Below are 25,488 nucleotides of genomic sequence, written 5' to 3' on the forward strand. Positions count from 1 at the left end.
TAAGCTTCCATTTGCTTATTTTTGAGTCTTCTGAGTAAGATTCACCTTCACAAATTAGTTAGCTATTCTGACAGCACTCTTTATTTTTGTGTAAAGAAATATGAGAAATACTTTTGAGAGAACTTTGATACTCCAACAGGACCCACTGAAAACACAATTTAGATGCCTTTGTCTACAGGGCTTAAGGGACTCCAGCAGGTGCTTTCTTCAACAGCTGCCAAGAAGGGCCTGTGTGGTGACTGGGACAGATTCCTACTCAGTGTGTCCCACTGGGGACTCCTAGTGGTGACAGATGATCTCATTTAGACCTAAGAGCACTGCGTCAGGGAAGATACTGGCAACTGATGAAACAAACCTTCCTGCAGGCACGTGGCTCTTTCCCTCCTCGTGTTCACCAGCAGTTAGAAGTCATGAACAGTGGTGGGCTTGGGGGATGGCTCACGGTGAGAACCTGCATGTGGATCACTAGAACCCAGATAAAGCCAGAGGCAGCAGCATGTATCTACACCCATCACTCACTGGGCGCTCCCAGGCCAGCTAAGTGGTGTATACACTGGTGAACAAGAGACCCCGTCTTAAGGCGGATGATGGGCTGACATGTGAGGACCTGTACCATGGTAAATATATACCTGCCCGCCCCCCAACATACACACACAGGCATACACACACAGATTTTTGCATAAAAAGGCAGTGCACAATGGACTCGTTTATTTTTTCCTATTTAGAAAAATCCACAAATACTCCATTTCAACTCCATTAGAAGATGGGTTGTAAACTTAACAGTTTACTTTCACTGACTCTTCATTTCAGTCTGGTCTGCATTCTTACAGGTTGACTAGTACCCATGTAGATTGACACAGTTGTCAGACGTGAAGGTAACACTAGAAAGGAGAGAAAAGCTCTTATTAAAATATTACCATAGAGGAGATGCTAGTTAGGCTAATTTACTCTCACCAAGGAGGATCACAAGCCCCATTTACAATTCAGGCTGAGGGGAACCTAGGACATGAATAGGGTTATAGGTAGGTAGCAGAGTTGGCATTAAACATCTTTGGATTTTAAAACATTATTTTTTTGTAATATCAGATACTGCAAGAAAAAAAAGTGTTCATCAGCTGACCCTGATTGTTGGGAGAACTATTTTGATTTTGAAGTCAAATCTAGGACCAAGCAGAAAACTTACTGAGAGTTATGTTAAGGTATAACAGATAGTGGCAGTATTCGTCCTTCATGGCAACCATATATTCCACGGCATACCTCAGAGACTTGCTGTCCTCATACTCTTCGCTGCTGGGCCATCTCTGGCTGTATGAGGCTGGCGACCGTCTGTGTTGCCCTGAGCCTTGCCTTAGTCTCACTTTCTGATATTTTGTGCTTACGTAGGCATATTTACATAACCCATCAAAATCACCCATGTTTTTGAAGCCAGGTATATTTAGTACACGTCTGTCATTCTAGCTCTTAGGAAGATGAGGGAGGAGGAGTGTGGTCAGGCCTAGCTATATTAGTGGAATCCTGACTTAAAGGAGAAACAGAGCAGGTTTTCTCAGTTCTTCTAGCTATTAAAGTCCAGGGCACCTATTAATAGAATGTAAATGGCTCCTGGACAGAGATAATGGAGAGCAGAATTAGTAGGATGGTCCCTCCCACCTTTAAGACGTGCTTGCTGTGAAGCCCAGGTGTACAGCTCATCTTCTCACGAGCTGGGATTGCGACTGTGTGCACCACACTGCTCGAGCTGGTGTCAAGTCCCCAGTCTCTAACTACTTCCCCGGTCACGCCTTCCTGAGCTGATCTATGTCTGTTGTGAACTTTCGAACACTGCTTTTTCTTTGCTGGCACTCACAGCAGAAAACAATGTTTATATCTATTATCAACTATTCCTTGCTCTACATCTCATGAAAGGCAGAATCCAGAACATTGACTGGCCTACATTTTACTGACATTATAGGTCATTAATTTTACACACCATTCTTTCTCATGTGTAGTTTCACTATCGCTACGTATCTCAAGTTCATGGGCCTTTGTGCTTCCTAGCTGCATGCGGTCAGGAGAGTACCGTGTCCTCACATGGCCAGTTGCAATCATGAACACAGGGCAGGTCTGTGGTCTTCACAGACTTACCAACCAAGCTTTCCCCTCAGGTTTGGGGCAATGCACTGAGTTCAAGTTTAGTTTGGTGTGAATTCTAGGTGATTACACTTCTGCTTTAAGGCCTGGTCCACGTTAATTACTAACTTTTTTGTGCCAGAGGGCTTGCCCTATGGGACATCCATTTCTCCAAGCTGATACTTTGATCCTCATTAGAGTCACAATTTTTGTGCAGTGGGCCAGAACCCTAGAACGAGAGTCTGAACTTGTATGACTTAGTATAGCTCAAAATTCCGTCTCCACATCTAAAATTCATATCACTTCTGAATTGTTTTAAGTTTTTAAGCTGGGCTGAGTGCTATAAACCCTAGAAAGGTAGAGGAAGAACAATTTTGATGGAGAAGTGATGAAATAAATATACTTGAGATAGCGTAGCAGCTGAGACTGGTTTACTCTTGGGATGGAAGCCCTCTTCACGAGGGTGAGGACCAGTCAGGTGTGGATGAAATGAAGAAAATGTCCAAAGCAAGCAAGGCATATTCCATCTAGTGAACTTCTGAACATATCACATCATGACACACTGATAGTTTATATGTTATAGTTAGCTACCCGAAAAAGATTCTCTTTACAAAATAGTAATGGCTCTAGAGGAAAGCTATAGCCAGCTAATTAATTAAATCTTACAATGTAAGTTAAATGTTTTTACATGAACAAAACAGTGAAATTTAACAAGGTTAGCTAAATTAGAAAAGCAAGACATTACCTCAGTTTAAAATGGCTTTAAAGAATTCAAAGCTGTCAAGATGATGTTCTACATGAAAAAAAAGAGATGAAGAGTTCAGAATAACTTGCCACACTATATGATACAAAGTAAATACTGAATCAAGGGAAATTCAAATAAATGAAAGTTGGGGGCTGGAGAGCTGGATCAGCAGTTAAGAGCACTCACTGCTCTTGCAGAAGACCCAGGGTCATAAGCACTCATACAGCAGCTTACAACCATCTACAACTCCAGTTCTACGGGATCTGATGCTCTCTTCAGTACCCTCTGTGGGGACTGCATGCATATGATGCATTTATATACATGCAGGAAAACATCTATACACAAAATAAAAATAGATAAATCTTAAAAAAAAACCCTCAACTTTTATTTTACATAATAAACAAGTTTAGGCTTTATAATTTTTATTTCAACATCTCAGAGGTTACTCTGGTTCTACTTCAGCATATATATTTTAAATTTATAATAGCCAAGATATTTGTTGTATGCCTTATACATTATTACAAAGAGTATCAACATGTAATGCTATTGCTATTACACTTTCATGCTTCATTATGGTTACTTGCTCTTTTGCTGGACTCTACTTTTTTTTTTTTTTTTTGGTTTTTCGAGACAGGGTTTCTCTGTGTAGCTTTGCGCCTTTCCTGGAACTCGCTTTGGAGACCAGGCTGGCCTCGAACTCACAGAGATCCGCCTGCCTCTGCCTCCCGAGTGCTGGGATTAAAGGCGTGCACCACCACCGCCCAGCTTGGACTCTACTTCTGAGGGCAGGACAATGCCTGTCTTGTTGGTGTCTCTAAGGTCAGAAGACTAATTCATAACAGGCATTCTGTAAACATTTAATTAATGAAGTACATGAACAGAGCAATCCTAAGTATTTGAACCTTTAATCCCAACACTTGGGAGGCAGAAGCAAGTGGATTTCTGGATTTGAGGCCAGCTGATCTACATGGCAAGTTCTGGGCTGCCTAGGACTACACAGTGAGACCCCCGTCCAAAATAAATCAACCAACTCACTCAATGAAACCAAAAAAAAACTTAAGTGTTTGAAAATGCTTAGATAATTCTTGGAGTCAGACATCACTATTGTTGGGTGCCTCTGATAAAATATATTTTAAAATTCTTAGACTAGACATTTACCCATCCACTAGACTGCATAAAGGACCTTTGACCTGGGCTCTGTGTAGGTGCTCTGCTGTAGCTACACCCAACCCTCTCTCCAGCTTCTGACCTAGGCTCTGCGGCTGCAATACAGAATAGTCCACAGAAAGGCCAGCAATCTGAGCGTGATGATGCTCTACACAAACACAATGAACAGTCACTAACAAACACTGACAACTACCATGGGAGCCTACAACATGGGGCAACTGTGCTTCACCTGGGAGAATGGGGAGCATCCCAGAGGATGGGCCATCGTGACCGACTGAGCAGTTAGATAAGCAGGAGAGGAGACAGCAATCTGGTGGAAGGAAAGCGGCAGAGGGGCCCAGACATTCCAGTGGGCTGAAACTAAGTGTGAATACAAATGACCTCCTTCTCTTTTGAGTCTGTGATGGACAGGAAATCACCTAACATAATTAGCTATATAACAATGTAAATATACTTTGTTATATACGTGTCTAAAATATGTATGCCACTTAGCAATCTGATGTGAGTCTTGGGGGTGGGGTGAGTTTTTCTGCTTTTCAGGGTTAAAATGGAAACTGTTCACCTGTCAGGTGACGAAAAACCAATTTCTATAAATGTGCCAGGATAATTCTTCTCCTCCTCAAGAACAGCCAGTCCTCAGTCTATTCATTACTGTCTCTTTATAGTATTTTTATTTAATAAAACCTATTAAGGCTACCATACAAATCTCTTTACTTATGCTTTTATCTTTTAACTGATCAATTTTTATATTGCTGACATCCCTTCTTCACCATTTGTTCATTTAAAAATTCATAGTATGTGAGCAATGTCTCCAGGGAAGTGTCCATAAAATTTGTTACAGCTGGCAAATGTGTATGAGTCAGTGATAGCACATGACTAAATGCTTCACAGAAAATAAAATTTGTTTCTGTAGTAAGCAGAACTGTTTAAATGTTATTTATTTTTATGTTTCAAAGAAAATATATTGTGAAGTGCTGCATTGATTTAAAAGGCAACAATGTCTGTGTACACGCTGGAGAAGGGAAATTTATGAAACCTTTGCACAACTCCTTTAATTGAATTTTCCAAATCTCTCACCACACACAAATAATCAATATCTTCTGCAGAGCAAACCAGTCAGAATTATTACAGTCTTTCTTTTCAATTTTGTTGTCATCAGCACATAAGAACACCTGGATATTTGTCCTGTCTGCTTGCAAGTTATTTACACCTTTTAAACACGTAATTGCTAGTAAGTGAGTCCAAATGTATAATTTCCACATGTGCTACAGATTTTTTTCAAAAGAAAATTATTCTTTAAGTAAAGCATAAAAATTTAAATCATGGAAGAAAATTATGTAAAAGACTTTGAAAAGTAATAAACCTGTTTGGTTTTCCTTAAATCCAAGGCAGATCTTAAGTAAGCATTTCCAGCAGTTGGTAGTATTCCCCCAGCATGGTGATCGGCAGAAGATAAGCACATTACTATCATCCACAGCAGAGGACTGACCCATGCCGCATGCACAGCAGCAAGTCCATATTAAGGGCTGAGGGCTGCAATGTCCATTAATGTGAATTTGTGGTACAAAATTAACAGCTATCTCCAAATCAATCTAGAAAAGCACATGGGGGAATGTTTAAGAGAATCTTCAAACTCAAATGAGTGCTTTTAAAACTGAAGTCTCTGACCAAAAAAAAAAAAAGATATTTACAAGATGAAAAGCCAGCAGGATAGTAGTCTTCAGGAAGTAAAATGATTTAGCCAATTTGATGAATACTTTTTCACGACTGAGTTGAGAGAAGCAAAACATATTTTTGTTAAAAATACCTTAGTGGTGGCCAGAACGACAAGGCAGTGCCACCTCAAACTATTTTATAGTGTCAGTACAAAAGGGGCTTCAACTTGTCATAGAGCTTCAAGACTTTGATAACTTCGGAATCCTAGAACCAAGATGGATTTTACAATGGAAGTTAACTAAAGAAAACAGTCTGTGCTTCTTTCAAAAGACCAGAGCTAGAAGTTCTGAAATAGTTTCTGTTACAAATAGCTGAAACAATCAACTTTTTTGAGCACTGTAAAGTTCAGATGGTTGTACTGCATTTGAAATATGCATTCTGCAACCTACACAGTTATTCTCAAAACATAAAATATGTTTTGGACTGAAACTAAGTGTCTTGATTTCTTATCTTGGCAACTGCTCTACAATTTGCTTACATTCTTTTCAAAAACATTTTGTTTACTGGAATTCCTAGACACAGACAAACAATGAGGGCATTTTTTAATATCTCTAGAAAAAATGAAAATGCCAAGTGCTACAGAATGCCATCTATTGACTAAGGGATATCTGTGTGAGGTTGTTTTTAGTAGAGGTTGACTGTATAAAGCAAATACATTTCATGCCTTACCATGTGATGACAATGTGACATTCCATCCGTCTCAGCCCACTGAATAGTCAGATGTCTTAAATCTTATGCGTAACAAATTTAAAATAATTATGAAAATCCACATCCAAATCTAACAGAAAAGGAACCTTTCATTTCATCGTTTTCCTAATAGTCATAAAGCCAATATTATTAAGGAAAGTGAAGTTAGTCTTATATCCTAAGTAAGCCAAAGAAGCCGTCCTTTGTTTAAGACCCTGGGTAAGCAGAGGAGTGCCTGCTACTCACACAGTCTAAGAAGGCATTCTGATTCATAAGGTCTAGTTCTTCGGAAAAGTTCAGTGACCTCTTCACGTTACCGGGGATGTTTTACATCTCTTAGTTGCCTGAAGCCTTCACGGTATGTATGTGTCAGGTGCCTGTTTACTTAATCCTGGAGTGTCATTCTTGCTGCAGTAGCAGCTGCAAGCAGTGCTGAGGGAAGGGAACTGGCGCCAGGGTGAAAGAGGAAAAGACCGATCTGAATGGGCAACGGCAGCGGAAATGTTGCAACTCTCCTGCAATTGCTTATTTTAATTATTCTAGGAAAACTTTAGAAGAATCTGAAGGATAAGAAGAATTACCATCATCATCCTAAACGGCCACTGTGGGGATGTGCTGTTGACAGTGAAACAAGTGACTGACTAGCCCCACTTTTATGATTACAGACATGGAACAAATTCAGTATATAGTATAAGGGCTGATTCAAAAAAACTATTTCCGATGTCATGAAAATTCACAAGATGTTCTAAAATTTAAACAAATCTGGATAGTAATAGAAAAAAGTAAAGTAGAAAACATTATTAAGAATCAAAGCCCAGCCGGGCGGTGGTGGCGCACGCCTTTAATCCCAGCACTTGGGAGGCAGAGCCAGGTGGATCTCTGTGAGTTCGAGGCCAGCCTGGGCTACCAAGTGAGTTCCAGGAAAGGCACAAAGCTACATAGAGAAACCCTGTCTCGAAAAAACCAAAAAAAAAAAAAAAAAAAGAATCAAAGCCCAGCCGGGCAGTGGTGGCACACGCCTTTAATCCCAGCACTTGGGAGACAGAGCCAGGTGGATCTCTGTGAGTTCGAAGCCAGCATGGGCTACCAAGTGAGTTCCAGGAAAGGCTCAAAGCTACACAGAGAAACCCTGTCTCGAAAAACCAAAAAAAAAAAAAAAAAAAAAAAAAGAATCAAAGCCCAATCAACAAGGGAGCACACAAAGCAGACTAGTCTCAGATATTACAAAAATTAGCAAGTGTTTCTTAAAATCAATGTGGTAAGAAGAGATGAGAGTTGTTAATTTAGCAAAGAAAAATCTGTGTGTGCAACAACAAAAAACCCAAACTGAAAATATGCATAGTAGGAACCAGAGAAAGCAGTGGGGACAGCATCCAGGGAAATGCAGGAGCTCAGATTCAAACTACACAGGAAGCAAGTTTTCGTAATTTGAAAAGTGAAGAACTTTCAGTACCCTAGAAGATAGAAAGAGCTAATGTAGCTTGTGCCATATAGAAATGACGGATTATCAATACCAATAAGTGATCCAGGCCAGGCGGTGGTGGCACACACCTTTAATCCCAGCACTCGGGAGGCAGAGGCAGGCAGATCTCTGTGAGTTCAAGGCCAGCCTGGTCTACGGAGCAAGATCCAGGAAAGGCACAAAGCTACACAGAGAAACTCTGTCTTGAAAAACCAAAAAAAAAAAAAAAAAAGTGATCCAGATAGTACATAAGAACAACATATACTGGTAAAATAACATGAAAACAGGTTTTTAAATTAAGTTTTTATTTATTCTACAACAAGTAACTAGTGCCTATTGGAAATTTCAAAATATGATTTAGTGATACAATTTCTTCTATGAATGAAAGAAACCTAACCTGGTAAGAGCCTGGTAATGGACAAGTCAGTCTGCACGTCTACAAATAACAGAGAATAGCTACCAGGCTGGTCTTGCATAAGTGCACAAAGAATTGAGGTACGGTGGATAACAGAAAGGAATGGCATATTATCCAAAAGCCCCTAAAAGATTTTAGTGATGTATTGATACGTTCGGAAGATGTTCTTTAGAATTATCTGAGGGCTAGTGAGATGGCTCAGCGGGTGAAGAGGCTTACTGCCAAAGCCTGACGACCTGAGTTTGATCCCTAAGAGCCACATGATAGAGGGAGAGAGCTGACTCCTGTAATTTACCAGCTGACCCTACAAGTGTCCATTTCATCCTCCAATAAATGAAATAAATGTAATAATTCTGTTAACTAATTACCTGAGAATTTTTCCTGCATTTCCCCAAATTAGGTAAATTATTAATCGTTCTAGAAAAGTATGGATTTAAAAATTGTATCATCTACACAGAAGATATAGCGGATTTCTTCCAATTGAGAAATAAACATATAAATGTCACATAATCTAAATCTTATCAGGTTAGGAAGTGAAACAGCGACACACTGCAGTCAAGCTCTGGAGAGCTAAAGTAGGAGAGGAGACCCCCATCTCCTCCTAGGCCACAGTACAAGTGAGAGGTGCGGGAGTCTACTTCTCCTCTTAGGTCATACACAGTACAAGTGAGCAGTGCAGGAGTCTACTCCTCCTCCTAAGTCACACACAGTACAAGTGAGTGGTGCGGGAGTCTTCTTCTCCTCCTAGGCCACAGTATAAGTGAGAGGTGCAGGAGTCTACTTTGCCCTCTCTACAACAGCTTTGGAGGCATCTTGCCATGGTTGCTACCCTTGGATAATGCCGCCAGCCTCTGTATCTGACTAGAATCCGGTATTACCACTGGAGGTTACTGTTCAAGTCCTAAGCCCAGTCAGACATATTAGACTGGCTGATCCAATGTCAGTTATATTAATGTATAATCTGAAAGCTGGGGTGACCAGATGACTTCACTTGTTTTGGAAAGAACCATGAAATCATGGAAAGGCCAGACTTTCTGAGTCATGCTGACCTTTAGCTGGAGTCCCGGCTCTGTAACTTAAGTGGCAGTGTCTTTGGTCAAATTTCTTAGTGAATTCTGTGTATGTGTTTTTTGTCCATAATGACAATGAAAATAACTATCTTGTAATATTGTTGTACAGATCTGCTGAGCCTAGTACTGGAAACACAGTACTTAATAAGTAGTAGTTGCTTGTCCTTAAGGATGGTAGACTAATATACAACTAGCCAAGGCCCAACTCCACTTGCAGAGATTGCTGAGTGGCATTCATGTCAGAATATTAAAATTCTCATTCTTCTACACACAACAGAGTATTATTCAGTCATAAAGAACAAGGAAGTTTCTGCTGGGCATCTGACCAGAGGAACACTCAACAGGAGCAGCCCAAGTATGACATTTTAAAAAAGATCCCTGCTGAGTTAGGGGCTTGGCAATTCCAGGCCTTCCAACAGTCACACATAGAGAACTCACAGCAAGTATCCTGGGATGACACAGAAACCTCACCAGCAATACACTTCAAAACATGAGAGTTGAAGGTCTAACTACTGGGCTAGACATGGAGTCTAGCAGAAAACAACACCATAACCTTACTACAACTCAGTCGCTTTCCTACACTGCAATCACTTCAAATGGGAGAACAGAGGTGATTTAGAAGAAAAACAAATCAAAGATTTACCAGATGTGCAAAGCTGTGCGGGGAGGAACTGAATGGGATCCACTCAATGTTTAGCAAGGTGCAAATCTGGTTAGGGCCAGAGTCTGAAGAGTAACAGACACAAGTCTCCAATAAACTTGGTGTTTCCTAGTGAGTACTGCCAGACTGCTGTGTCCCAAGCCTCCTGCAGCTCATCCGTTGGGGTCCCCATTCCACCATGTGAGGTGCTGGAGATTAGGAGCCTGGAGAACACTGGAAGAGAACTTAGATTCTGGAGTGGGTTTGCTGTCACTGCTACTTCCGGTGTGGGTTCAACAAGTTCACCAGAGAGAACAATACTGCCCTTGCCCCAGTTTCTCAGGAGATGGTGGTGACTCTTCCACAGACATCTGTATCATCCTTGAGGTCACAGTATCCCCCCAATAGAGAGTACTGCTAACTAGAGGCCCAGCCTCCAGTCAGCACCAGGGTATACAAAAAAAAAAAAAAAAAAAAAAAAAGCCATGAGTGTGGCAAGGGCTAGACTTCTCAGGGGTAAATAAGGAAACAGGCATGCTTTCTGATGGTAACTTTCTCTTTTCCTTCAACCTAAAAAATCCTCTCTCTGACAATCTCTGTTTCCACACAGCTATATTCTTTACCTCTCTCTCTATATATACACACACACACATCTCTCTCCTACACAGCCATATATTTCTATATACAATTACATCTCTTTCTTCTCTCTACCCTTTTACAGTCCTTCACACTCTACTACATCATCCAGTCACTCTTTACTCATTCATTCTCTCATTCACTCTCCTGTACATACACATCTCTGTCCTACATACACATCTCTGTCTCCACACAGTTACATATCTTCACACATTCTCTCTCTACACACAGCTACATCTCCCTTTCAGCACACACACCAACAGCCAAACTCCGGACAATTATCTGTTACATTTTCAGGGTCCGACCTATTCTCATAACACATGATAAGTCCCACAGTTTCTCTCAGGCTAGGGAGGTCATGCTGACCGGTCAGTGAGTAAGGCTTGGCTGTGTACATAGCTCTAAGTGATCAGGGTTCCCAGACAGAAAGTGACATTGAAATTCAGGACTCAAACGATAAACAGTTGGCTGAATCTTGAAATAGGGAGTACATGCAGAAAGCCAACTGCCAAGAGGACCTGTATAGGAAGCCACGTCTTAATGTATCGGCCTGACTTTGGTTCAATAGACACTTGGGAATTTGTCCTTGAGCAAATTGTCTCCACAGGCAACTCAGTCTATTTTGGATTTGCTCTGAGGTCTTAGCAAAATAAATGAAAGGCTGTCTTTGTAGCTGAGAACATTGCCATCTTCCTATGTTGGTATGAGTAATGAAAAATATCCTAGTATTCTATTCATCAGAATTATACAATTTAAGCAGAAATCATCTTCCTGGCCATCCACAGCTATAAGTGTGCCCAAGAGATGAACTATATACATGAGATAAACACACAAGCAGTGGGAAAACACCCATAGCAGTTCTTAGGGGAGAAATGTAGTGACACATGAGAGGAATTACAGACAGGAGCAACCGGTCATTTACAGTCAGTGACCCCACGGTCCTTGCCAGGTTGGGCTCCCCATCAGAGTTATTCGCCTGGTGGGTCAACCTGTTAAATACTAGTTGTCACCTGGTGTGTACTCCCACAGTCTCTGGTAAAACCATTGCTACCAGCAGCTCTCAGCAAGAGAGGACTCTGAGATTATGCCTAGAACCCAGATCCAAGATTGAGTTGGCAACCCCGGGTTAGGAAAGGCACTGAAGGCTAGCCATAATGGTGACAGAGCTGCAGGCGCAGAGAGGACCCAGTGCTCTCCCATGCTCACCTGGGCTGGACTGGGCACCCCAGGCCTAGTGCTCAGGCTTTGGCACACTGAGGCCCTCAGGCTAGGGCTTCTTTCTTCCCTTTTAGGAAAAAAAAAAAATAGTGTCTTTTGCTGTCTCCTTTTTTTCCAACTCTAGACTTTCTTTTCCCGTCTTTGTGGACAGGCTTTCCTCAAGAACATAATAGCTTGGTTTGCATGTACAGTTTTGTTATTGCCGCCTCCTACAGGATAGGGCTGTTCTTGACTGCCTTTGGATTTCTTTACCTCTCCTCACTGGTCCCTCTGTTACTTTTCCCCCTTCTCTCCTTTTCTCCATCAAGCCAATACTAACCACTAGTCTCACTCTGCTTTCCCTTCCCACTTATACAAAATAACTAACATCTTAGTGCACACGGCACCATCAGTTTTCCTTTACATCCTAAAATGACTGGCATTTGGTGGTGACTGTTTTTTATTTGACCGTTGCTGTATTTTCACAGTGGGCTGGCCTATCTTTGATAATGATTGCTTTTGCAAACAGTGTTCTACCTTCAGGGGTGTAGTAGGGATTAAGCCTGGTGCCTGAACATATGGGTTGAGGGTCTAACTACTAAGCTAGACATGGAGTCTAGCAGAAAACAACACCATAACCTTACTACAACCCAGTCACTTTCCTACACTGCAATCACTTCAAATGAAAGAACAGAGGTGATTTAGAACAACAACAACAAAACCCCAAAGATTTACCAGATGTGTAAGTCTCAATGTAAAAACACAAGAAACATGAAAGTTCAAGGCAAAATGATTCCTCCAAAAAAATCATTTATCCCACAGTAATGTCCTTTAATGAGAGTAAGTTATATGAAATCCCAAATAATTAATTCAAAAGAATGATGGTAAGTTATTCAAAAATATCAAAGAGGACATAAATAAACTCCTGAGTGAATTCTATGAGAACAAAAATAGCTAAAAGAAATAAAGGAGTGTGGGGTTAGGTAGATGGCTCAGTCAGTCTAATCCCCAGCACCCACATAAAATCCAGGCATGGTGGTATATGTCTGTGTCCCCTGTACTGGAAGGGCAGAGACAGGTGGATCCTGAGAGCTGGCTGGCCAGCCAGTCTGGGCAATCCAAGAAATTCCAGGTTCAGTAAAAGCCTTATCTCAAAAAATAAGATGGAGGGGCTAGAGAGATGGCACAGCAGTTAAGAGTTCTTATTGCTCTTGCAGAGGACTTGTGTTCAATTTCTAGGACCTAGACAGAGGCTCAAAACCACCTGTAACTCCAGTTCCAGGAGATCCAATCCCCTCTTCTGGCTTCCATAGTGACGACATGCATGTGATGCACAGACATACATATAGGCCAAATATCCACACACATAAAATAAAAAGAAACAAGTCAACATAGGATATGAAAGTAGAATAAGAAAAACAAAAAACAAGTGAAATACAAGAAATTCCAAGTTCACTACATCAAATAGGAAGCTCCATAGAATAAGTAGAATACAGCTAGGGGGGAACAGAATAGTAGGAGTGAAAACAAGATAGATGAATTGGAATATGCAGACAATGACAAAGATGAATTAATAAGAAAGGGTAAACATAATGTATGGGACTCTATGAATAAAGACCAAATCTACAAATCATGAGCATGGAGAAGGAGAAGAATTTCATGTGAAAGGCACAGAAAACATTTTCAACTAAATGTATGCAGAATATTTCTCATATCTAAGGAAAGAGATGTCCAGTCAGGCACAGGAGGAAGTTAGGAAAAAAGACAAGAACAGAACTTTCCTATATCTTATTGTGAATAAAATATTAAAGATATGAAACAAAGTATGTTGTAAATTATAAGAAACATAGTCACATAAAAGGCAGGCCCATCAAAATAATAACGAATTCCTCAAGAGAATCTTTAAAAGATAGGATGGATCACTAACCCAGAATCCTACACACAGAAAAACTATTTGACATAATTAAAGAAAAAACACTTTCCATGAGACAAATAGGATAAAGAGATTTGTGACACACAGCTGAGCACCGTTCCAGCCCAAGGGATTTGGCGGTGTGACACAGAGCTTTTGTACTCCCAACTTATTGGCATTAGGCCAGATATGAGGGCCAGCATTGACACTAAATACTTGAAGGAATCCTTTAGAATAAAGAAAAAGACAAACTCATGTAGCTAGAGTTTTCCTGCCTGGCCCACAGTCAGGACAAATCTCTCTCACCTGCCAGTCCCACAGCCTCTCAGACCCGACCAAGTAAACACAGAGACTTATATTGCTTTCAAACTGTATGGCCGTGGCAGGCTTCTTGCTAACTGTTCTTACAGCTTAAATTAATCCATTTCTATTAATCTATACCTTGCCACGTGGCTTGTGGCTTACCGGCATCTTCATATGCTGTTTGTCATGGTGGCGGCTGGCAGTCTCTCTCTGACTCAGGTTTCCACTTCCCAGCTTTATTCTCCTCCTTGTCCCGCCTACACTTTCTGCCTAGCCAATGGCCAATCAGTGTTTTATTTATTGACTAATTAGCAACACATTTGCCATACAGAACATCCCACAGCAAACTCATCCATATTATAGGAAATAATAAACCACAACAGAATAACCGTTTAGCAAGTAAAGACTATGACAATCTCAAACACTAAAAAAATAATCAACAAAATGACAGAAATACAAGTTTTCAATAGTACCCACATAAATGCCAGGAGTGTATGGTGGCTCACCTGTAATACTTGTAGGGTGAAAAGGGCCAAGGGCCTTGACCCTAAGACCAGGGCTTGAAATCTCACCAATTCCTGAGCTTGCCCCAGAGTCAGGCTGCAGAATCCCACCAATCTCTGAGGTCCCTGAGCACAGAATCCTACTAACCCCTGAGCTTGACTCAGAATAAGACCACAAAAATCCACTAATTCCAAGCCATCCTGGAAAGCTCTGCCCCCCATCCCCTAAGAAATGCTATATAAGCTCTGTACCCTGTTCAATTTGCTGTGCTTCTCCCTAGAGGCAGCCATCCTCCTAGATTCTTCCTTCCCAATAAATCTCAAGTGAGTTTTGTTGTGTGGTGTGACATTTTCACTGGAGTGATCCCAGCTGTAACAACTGTCAACAGAGCTGAAGCAGGGCAGAGCAATACTATGGAATAATTCTTTTGTACACAGTGTAAATTACACTGTGATTGGTCTAATAAAGAAGCTGACTGGCCAATAGCTGGACAGGAAAACCAGACTAAGGACACTGGGAAGAAGAAGGGTGGAGTCAGGGGAGTCACCAGCCAGACAGAGGAGGAAACAGGAGGTGCAAGGTGAAAGAGAGGTGATGCCACGTGGCAGAATGTAGAATAATAGAAATGGGTTAATTTAAGTTGCAAGAGCTAGTTAGTAATAAGCCTGAGCTATGGCCAAGCATTTATACTTACTATTGAGTCTCCATGTCAGTCATTTGGGAACTGGCAGATGGGAAAGAAAAGTCTGCCTACAGCAGAGCATGAGTCAAAGCAGAGCAGAACTGTAAAATTTTCACTGGGGAAACTTCCCCCTAGCTGAGCAGACCTGTAACACTTCTCTGGAGCAGAGCAGAGCAGAACTGTAACAACTTTGCAGGGGGGTTTGAAACTTTCCCCTGCTGGAACAAAGTTGTTACACTTGCATTGGGGAAATCTTTCCCTGGAGCAGGGCTGTAAGCTTTATGCTTAGGGTGACTTTGTAGTAGTCCTTGGCTCCTGACTGCCAGGATACCTTTCCTTCTGAGCTGCAATGCTTACAATAAATACCTTTTAGTAATAATTCTGAATACTAATGGTTTCAATGTCCTAGTCAAAAGATAGACTAGCCGGTTGAATTACAGAGCAAGATCCATCTGTTTGTTGCCTCTAAAAACACACTTCACTCCAAATATTTGGGCTTAACAAGTAAAGCACTTGCTGTGCAAACACAAGGACCAGAGTTTGGATCCCAGTACTCATGTAAATGCCAGGAGGGGTATGGGGTGGCTCACCTGTAATGCCTGTACACAGAAGACAGAGATATGAGATCTCAAGGCAAATTTGCTAGCTAGGCTAGCCAAATGGGCAAGCTCTGGGTTCAAGTGAGACCCCGCCTCAATATAGTAGGTGGAAAGCAATCAAGAAGACACCCAACATCAAACCATGACCTACCCATACACTCATGTGTGAGCATGTATTTGTGTGAACATTAACATACATATGTACGAACATCACACATGAACAAGACAAAAACGAAAGGGCCAGATGCTACCTTGGGGTGAAAGAATGGAAAAACATATTCTAAGAAAATGGAACTAGGAACAAGCAGGTACCATTGTTCTAATATCTGACAAATGACTTTAAACCAAAATTAGAAGAGATAAAGAAGATTACATTATACAGATTAAAGTAACTCCATCAGGAGGACACTGCCATTTTAAACACACATGGACTGAACATGGGTGGACCTAAGTTCACAAATCAAATACTACTACAAGTAGAAACTAAGATGAATCCCACAACATTAATTAATAATAAGTAATGATAATATTAATGTTAGTAATAGTAACATCTTAATCAATGTTCTGTTTTTGCAAAGAGACACTATGACCATGGCAACTCTTATAAAGGAATACATTTAATTGGGGCTGGCTTACAGTTTCAAAGGTTTAATTTATTATCATCATGGTGGCATGTAGGCTGGAGAGGTAGCTGAGAGTTCTCTATCAGGATTGGCAGGCAGCAAGAAGAGAGAGAGCCATTGGGCCTGGCTTGGGCCTCTGAAACCTCAAAGCCCATCCCCCCGGCCCGCACAAATGACACACTTCCTCCACAAAGCCACGCCTACTCCAACAAGGCCACTCCCTGTCAAGCAGTGCCACTCCCTAAGGACCAAGCATTCAAATATATGAGCCTATGGGGGCCATTTCTATTCAAATTGTCACAGCAGGTAACATAACAGCCCACTTTCATCAACATACAAGTCACTCTGACAAAAAATAAACAAGAAAACATCTGAGTTAACTGACATCCTAGATCAGATGGATCTAACAGATGAACCTAGACATCCAACCATACACTGAGTAATACACACTCTAAACAGCACAACACAGAACTTTCTCTAAAGTAGATTATTTAATACAATACAAAGCAAATTATAACAACAACAAGAAAGCTGAAATAATTTCTTATATGTTATCTGATCACAATGGGTTAAAATAGAAATCAACACCGTGAAAACTATAGAACCTATACAAATGTATAGTTTGAGCAACACACTACTGAATGATGAATAGCTCACTGATAGACTAAAGAAGGAAATTTAAAAATTCCTAGAATTGGATGAAAATAAAAATACAACATACCAAAAAAAAAAAAAAACCTATGAAATTAGTTCTATTAAGCAAGTTTACAACTACTCTAAAAATCTAGATTTCTAACATGATGATGTACATTAGGGCCTTGGGAAAACAAGAAAATGGCAACCTAAAATCAGGTAAAGAAATAAAGGTGAGGGAGAAATTAATGAAATGAAAATGAAAAACAAAAACACAAACAACAACAATGCAAAGACTCAATAAAACAAAGAGTTGATTCTTTGAAAAGATAAAGCTTTGACAAATCCTTAGTGAAACTAACAACAACAAAAAAGACAACACTCAAATTAATGAAATGAGAGATGAAAAGGGAACCATTACAATAAATACTGATAGAATTCAGAACGTCAATAGGACATACCTTAAATACTAATATTTCACTAAATTGGAAAAATCTAAAGACGGATAATCTCTAGATATGTATGACCTACCAAAATTAAACCAAGAAAAGAGAAATCATTTAAACAGATTATAGCAAACAATGATATTGAAATAGTAATAAATAATATCCCAACTAAAAAAAGTCCAGACACAGATGGATTCCCTGCTGAATTCTACCAGACCATTGAAGAAAAACTAACACTAGGACTTCTCAAACTATTCCATCAGCTCAAAAGAGAAGAGATGCAGCCAAACTTTTTACAAAGCTGGTATCAGGCTAATGCCAAAGCCAGAAAAGGACATGCACAAAAAATGAAATTCTAGACCAATCTCCCTGATAAGATACAAAAGTTCTCAAGAAAATATCTGCAAACAATTCAAGAACACATCAAAACAAGCATTTACCACATTAGGAACATAGCTTTAACATCATTTTGTGTCACTCAGAAACCATTTGATATGATATGAAATAACGTGATACCTGAACTCACCACCAGATAGCTCTGATAAGAGCTAGGCCTCAAAAGCAAGTCCCTGACAGGCCACCAAGCAGTTCAGAGACAGGACCTAAGGTAGCAGGATTGTGCTAGTGAACAGGCACCAAGCTGTGAGCCCTGAGAGCGCAAAGCTACTGCCCAATGAAATGATACAACAATTGAAACCTTGGGAATGGTCTCTAGGATCACACCTGTGCTTCCTAGCCAAGGCTTCTCTAGCCTCTCTGTTGATACCCATCAATAAGAGGACTGAGACTTTGTGTGGCCCTGGCCTCAGTGACTGTTGGAACTTCCAGCACTGTGGCTGGGGCCACACAGGCCCACCTGTTGGCACTAGCCATTGACCTACACTTTCAAGGACATCCTGGACCTCCACCTGTCATCCTCCTGCCTGCCACAGTTGAAGGACTTTCACATCTCCAAGTTTCCAAAGCATCCTCACCAGAGAAGATTTCCCAGTGGAACCCTGCAGCAGCATTCCTGCCCAAACAACCATTCCCCACTTGGCAAGATGTCTGTTTAATTTTTCTATTAGTATGATATTATAAGGAATGTTTGTGTGAATAAACTGACCATATTCGAAAAGCAAAACTTATGTGGGCATCCTAAGTGCTGAAGGCCTTACAGGCTCTCTGCACACCATGACCAAGTTGGCTTGGTCCAGAGATGCAGGAAAGGGTCTGCATATGGAAATCAGTAAATATATCATATAAATAGACTCAAGGTCAGAAATCACCTGATTATCTCAACAGATGTGGAAAAGGGAGATTTTAACAAAAGTCCATGATAAAATCCCAAAAGAAATTAGCAACAGAAGGAATATATCACAATATAATAGGACTGCACATGACAAACCTGTTACCAACATTATACTAAATGGAGAAAAACTCAAAAGCATTTCCACTAGTATGAGGAACAAGACAATTTCTCCATTTATCTTCAATATACTACTTAAAGACTTAGCTGAAGCAATAAGGCAAGAAAAGGAAATACAAGGATGCAGATACAAAAGGAAGATCAAGAAGCCCCATTTCCAAATGGTGATTTTGTACATGAGATGCTATAGACAACCAGGAAACTCTTAGATCTGATAAGGGAAGTGGCAGGATACAAAATTAGCATACAAAACCCAGCAGCCTTCCAATATTCCAATAACAAATAAACCAAAGGGGGGAAAAATCAAGAACAATCCTATTCACAATTGTCTAAAAAAAAGAAAAGTACCTTGGCATAAACCTAACCAAGGAAAGTAAAAGATTTCTACAATTAAAACTTTTAAGTACCCAAGAAAGAAACTGAAGACAACATAGAAGTGGGAAAGATCTCCCATATTAATGGATTAGAATAATTAATATTGTGAAAATGGCTACCTTACCAAAAGTAATCTACAAATTCAATGCAACCCTCTTGAAATTCTAATGTTATTTTTCACAGAAATAGAAAAAAAAACAATAAAACCCCCTTAAGATTCATATAGAAGCGCAAAAGACCCCAGAAAGCAAAAGCAATTCTGAGCAAAAATAGTAATGCTGAGCCGGGCGGTGGTGGCGCACGCCTTTAATCCCAGCACTCGGGAGGCAGAGCCAGGTGGATCTCTGTGATCTCGATGCCAGCCTGGGCTACAGAGTGAGTTCCAGGAAAGGCACAAAGCTACACAGAGAAACCCTGTCTTGAAAAACCAACCAACCAACCAACCAAACAAACAAACAAACAAACAAACTAGTAATGCTGGTATTATCATTTCACTTCGTTTTAAGCCACTCTACTGAGCTGCAGCAACAAAACCAGCAATGGGTCTTGGCATGAAAACAGATCTATAAATCAGTGGAATAAAACAGTAGACTCAGTTCAAGGCCAGTCTGGTCTACAGAGCGAGTTCCAGGACAGGCTCCAAAGCTACATAGAGAAACCCTGTCTCAAAAACAAAAACAAAAACAAACAAACAAGTAACCCAAAACAAAAACAAACAAACAAAAACCAGTAGACTCAGACATGAATCCACACAATTACAGCTATCTGAATTTGACAAAGATGCCAGGCATACGCACCGGAGAAAAACAGCATCTTCAACAAATATGGTGAGAAAACTGATTATGTACAAGAACAAAAAAGCAACTTCCCCAACACCCCCAACAAACAAATCAACTCCACATGTATCAAAGATCTTAAGACCTGAAACTCTGAAACTGTCATGGAAAAATGAGAGAAAGCACTTTGATGATTTAGGCAGGCAATTACTTCTTGACTAAGGGACCCAGGAAATAATATCAACAATCAACAAATGGAAGGAACCCCGTGAAACTAAAAAGCACAGCAAGACAAGCGGTTAACTGAATGAAGAGACAGGATATAAAATGGGAGAAAAATCTTTGCTAGCTATACATCTGATACAGGACTAATATCTAGAATACAGAGAGAATTCAAAAAATGAAACAAGACATCATATAACCTAGTCAAACAGTAGGCTAATGAAACGAACAGAAAGTTCTCAAAAGATGAAATACAAATGGCCAATAAACATGTAAGAAAACCTTCAATGTCATTAGATATCAGATAAATGCAAATTAAGACTATAATATTCCATTTCACCCCAGTCACAACAGAAGTTATAAGAAAACAAATAATAGCAAATAATAGCAAGTGCAGGTGATTATGTGGAGAGACAGGAACCTTTATCAACTGCTGGACAGGCTATACACTAGTCCAGTCACTTGGGAAGCCACTTAAGAGGTTTCTCAGAAAGCTAAAAGTGGACACACACACACACACACACACACACACACACACAGCAGAAAAAGTTCAGCCATGAACAAGAATGCAGTTATGTTGTTTGCAGGAAGATGGATGCAACTGGACATGACTATCAATCCAGTCTTAGAATGCTAAATATCCCATGATTTTGCTTAATTGTGATTGCCAGGTTTTATATAGACATATAACATCATGCACACATATGTGACATGAAGTAGAAATGAAAACATTTAGGGAAAATAATGGTAAGAATGGGAGAGAAAGGTATGATAGGTGGTTAAGCTCAACATACAATATATACTTGTATCCAGATGTCCTTTTAACCTAGGACCATAAACAGACACAGTGAAAATCTAAAATAGAATGTGTATACACAATATCTTGTGATTCAAACATATATATTTATATGCACATATAAGCATGTATGGACCTGTCTTAGTTAGGGTTTCTATTACTACAACGAAACACCATGACCAAAAAGCAAGTTTTGTAGGAAAGGTTGTATTTAGCTTACACTTCCATAGTTCATCACTGCAGGAAGTCAGAACAGGAACTCAAGCAGAGCTGGGACCTGGAGGCAGGAGCTGATGCAGAGACCATGGAGGGGTGCTGCTTACTGGCTTGCTCCCCATGGCTTGTTCAGCCTGCTTTCTTACAGAACCCAGGACCACCAGCCCAGGGACAGCACCATGCACCATGGGCAGGGCCCTTCCCCACTGATCACTAATTGAGAAAAAGGCCTTACAGCTGGATCTTATGGAGGCATTTCCTCAACTGAGACTCTTTCCTCTCTGACGACTCTACCTTGTGTCAGGCTGACATAAAACCAGCCAGTACAGGACCATACACATTTTTTTATAGTTTGGGTACATAACTGAAATCATATTGCATATGGCCATTAAAATCTTCTAAAGGAAGACTTTGAATGGCTGTAGCAAATTGTTTTCTATGAATACATCATAATTTACTTAGCTTAATGCTACACTTGAAGACACTGCATAAAATTTCCTTCATTAAAATTTCATAAGAGTGCTTATATCTACAAAAAGAAATGTGTAGGAATCTCAGAGCACTCTAATAGTTTCCAAGGGAGGAAAAAAAAGAACAAAGTCAGGTTATTTGCAAGAAAGTGGATGGAACTAGAGATATCTTGTTAAGTGAAATAAATCTGACCTAGAAAGATAACTATCACCATGTGTTCTCTCATGTGCAGAATCTGAAGAAAAAATAATGAGGGGACATGAAGTAGAAGGGAAGTTTCTAGGGACATCCAATGCCCACTTCTGCAGCCAGCAAGGGACAGAGGCACACACACCTGCACATACACAGACAGAGGAGGGGGGTGGGTGGGTAAGACAGGGTAACATATGTGGTAAGTAAAATAAAATGTTTTATATATGAATGGAATTGTCAAAACGAAACCCAGCATTTTGCACAATTTATAAATGCTAAAAAATTTAAAAGTAAAAGGGCAATCCTCCCCCCATAAAATGCTGATGTTCAAGTTGGTCTAAAAAGGTTGTAGTACTTACTTATGGATAGTGTGTATCATCTGTGGAAACGGAAAACCTGCTTAGTTTTCCACAGTATTAAACGATCAAAAGTATAAATTCTTAGTAGATCAACTGTCAAAGGATCACTAATGGTTTAAAAGTTTCCAGGATACTAATTACTTTAAATGCTTTAAAAAATATTCTACCACTAAAAATTAAAGATTATTAACATTCTAAAAAGAAATTACAATAAAAAGGCAAAACTGTATTTCAAAAAGCATTTTAAAATTCAGCCATCAGGAAAGTAGATTTCACCAGACATGGTCTTCTTATTAATCTATTACAAACATTTTTAAATGAAATGAATGGATTTAAAAAATAATATGAGCCCTCTTCTGGCCTTCGTGTGTGTGTGTGTGTGTGTGTGTGTGTGTGTGTGTGTGTGTACACAAAGTTAGGTCTTAGTTTGTGAAATGATATGAAGACATTTCTCTTTTTTAAAAAGATTTATTTTGCCGGGCGGTGGTGGCACACGCCTTTAATCCCAGCACTCGGGAGGCAGAGCCAGGCGGATCTCTGTGAGTTCGAGGCCAGCCTGGGCTACCAAGTGAGTCCTAGGAAAGGCGCAAAGCTACACAAAGAAACCCTGTCTCAAAAAAACAAAAAACAAAACAACAAAAAAAAAAGATTTATTTTATCTCATGAGTGTGAGTGTTTTGCCTACATGTAATCTGAGCACCGTATGTGCACCTGGTGCCTACAGAGGTCAGAGGAAGGCACTGGAGCCCTGGGCACTGGCGTTATGGATGGCTGTGCACCACCACAAGGGCTGTTAGGAACCGAGACCAGGTCCTGTGCAGGAGTGATGAGTGTTTTCCACTGACGAGCCACCTCCCCAGCCCCGTTTCTTTATGTAGTAAACTAAAAGACAATCCCACCTCTGGGAGGAATTCGTGAACTCTTCTTCTCCCACAGCTTTTGCTCTGTGACTCTTGTCACTGTAAGAGAAAAAACAAAACAAAACCACCCTCACATTAGGAAGTAACACAAAGGGCTGCAGAGATGGCTTAATGGGAAGACAGCTTGCGGAGCAATTATAAAAATTAGAATTCGGGTCTCCGCAGCCATCCAACAAGCTGGGAATCTTGAGCATGACTATATTCCCAGCTAAGTAGGGTGGGACAGGAAGATGCCTAAGACTTGCTGGCTTCCAGTCTAGATGAGAAAACGTAAGCCTCAGGCTCACAGAGAAACCCCGATTCACAGGAACAGACAGTGATAGGACACTCCATGCTTGCACACAGCTGTGCACAGCACCTGCATGCACACTTAAATATACACTCTTCAGTACAAACACAAAGGCACACACAATCTTTTTTTTTTTTTTTTTTTTTAAGAATTGACATAAAATATTTGGGTGTGGTTGGCACACACCTATAATCCCAGCATTCAAGAGGCTGAAAAAAAAAAAAAAGAGGATTGCTGTGATTTCAAGAACAGCCTGGGCTACACAGTGAATCCAAGGACAGCCTGGGCTATGAACAAACCAACATGGAATATGAACGAATAATTCCTCATTATTTGGAAGAAGCAACACTTTAGGAAAAAAAATTAATTCAAAGTGACACATACTATAGGTATCAAGCACAACACAGTGCCCTCTTACTATCTTCCTCTGAAAACGAGCTCAGTATAAAGGAAGTCTGCTAAGCAGTCTCCAATGAGCAATCTTTTCTTCCACATTCAAGAGGAAGCCATCAAACAACATATCCTGATAAAGCACACATACCTCCTTTTCTAATGAGGTAACAGTACTTCTATCTGGACAGCTTTGAATATGTGTGATCTATCAGATTGAAACTTGAGAAACTTTAGGAGGTTTAACTTTAAAATTACTAACATTAAAAACACAGGGGCTGGAGAGATGGCCCAGTGGTTAAGAGTACTGGCTGCTCTTCCAGAGGTCCTAAGGTCATTCCCAGCACTCACATGGTGGCTCACAACCACCTATAATGGAATCCAATGCCCTCTTCAGGTATGCAGACAGACATGCAGACAAAACACCCATATACATAAAATACATAAATTTTTAAAAATCTTTAAAAATACATTAATCTTTCTTACTTAGTTCTCTGGTTTTCTCCACTTCTCTTTTTAAGAAACATGGTACTAGGGAAATGCCAATGAGATCTTCAAGTTGTCTGTTGTTCTCCAAAGCCTAAAAGAAAACTATTTTTAGTGAGTTAAGCAAGTTCTCTATGGCTAAGAGATTATTTACAAAGGGAATACAATACATTATATTCTTCATTTAAAAAAAAATCTTAAATTAGGAAATTTGAGTTTTCCTAGTAAATCAAGTATATCAAGCCCTATCATGACTAATTATTTTTTTGGGTGGTGGTGGTAGAGGTTTGAGATAGGATTTCTCTATGTAGTCTTGGCTGTCCTGTAACTCAATATGTAGACCAGGCTGGCCTCGAACTCAGGAGAGTGATCTGCCAGCCTGTGCCTCCTGTGAGTGAGGATTAAGGGAGTATAATATATCACTATGCTCAGTTAAGAGCAGTTTTTTTAAGTTATTATTTTTAAAAGACTTAAACATGCCAGGTGTGGTGATACATGCCTTTAATTCTAGCACTTTCAAGGCAGAAGTAGGTGGATCTTTGAGGCCAGCCTGGTCTACATGGTTGAGTTCTAGGAGCCAGAGCTACATGGTGAGACCCTATCTCAAACAAACAAAACAACAACAACAACAAAACCCCTTAAACATCATCTAAAAATTACTTTTAAATGAGAAAAAGTCAGCTATTACTAAAATATTACAGATAACCATTATGTATTATAACCAAGGAGATTCCCGTGAGAAATAAATTAAATATATACTCTGCAAACTCTTGACTAGACTGGATTCTCAAATACAAGGCTTCTTTTTTATCCTTTTCAAAACAGATAGTGGAGGTCTGAAAATTATATGAGAAAAGTGCAAACCTGTATACTACTTAATTTTTTCATTATCTCCATGGTCTTTTCTGATGATCTCTCAATTTTAGATAGCAATACCATGAATCTAGGCATGAACAGACAAGCATAATTATTAAGAATAAGCACATAAATGTGTCAGGTCACAGGGCTGTAATTCTAGTCCAAGAGACAGATTCTGATCTCT

The 25,488-nt window shown here is 40.0% G+C and overlaps 1 protein-coding gene across 1 annotated transcript in view; it reads right to left on the reverse strand.

Annotated features, from left to right (window-relative positions):
• Positions 1-672: 672 nt before the first annotated feature.
• The window catches only part of Itgb3bp (integrin subunit beta 3 binding protein), a 59,773-nt gene continuing 34,957 nt past the window's right edge, over positions 673-25,488 (reverse strand). The window contains exons 5-9 of the mRNA XM_059254571.1: positions 25,311-25,389; positions 24,447-24,540; positions 23,261-23,320; positions 2,855-2,902; positions 673-881 (exon numbers count right to left, since the gene is read on the reverse strand). Of these exons, the coding sequence (XP_059110554.1) occupies positions 2,856-2,902; positions 23,261-23,320; positions 24,447-24,540; positions 25,311-25,389 (280 nt within the window). The 3' untranslated portion in view covers positions 673-881; position 2,855. The remainder of the gene's footprint in view (positions 882-2,854; positions 2,903-23,260; positions 23,321-24,446; positions 24,541-25,310; positions 25,390-25,488) is intronic.

This window comes from Peromyscus eremicus, chromosome 2, assembly GCF_949786415.1.
Source record: "Peromyscus eremicus chromosome 2, PerEre_H2_v1, whole genome shotgun sequence".
NCBI lineage: Eukaryota > Metazoa > Chordata > Mammalia > Rodentia > Cricetidae > Peromyscus > Peromyscus eremicus.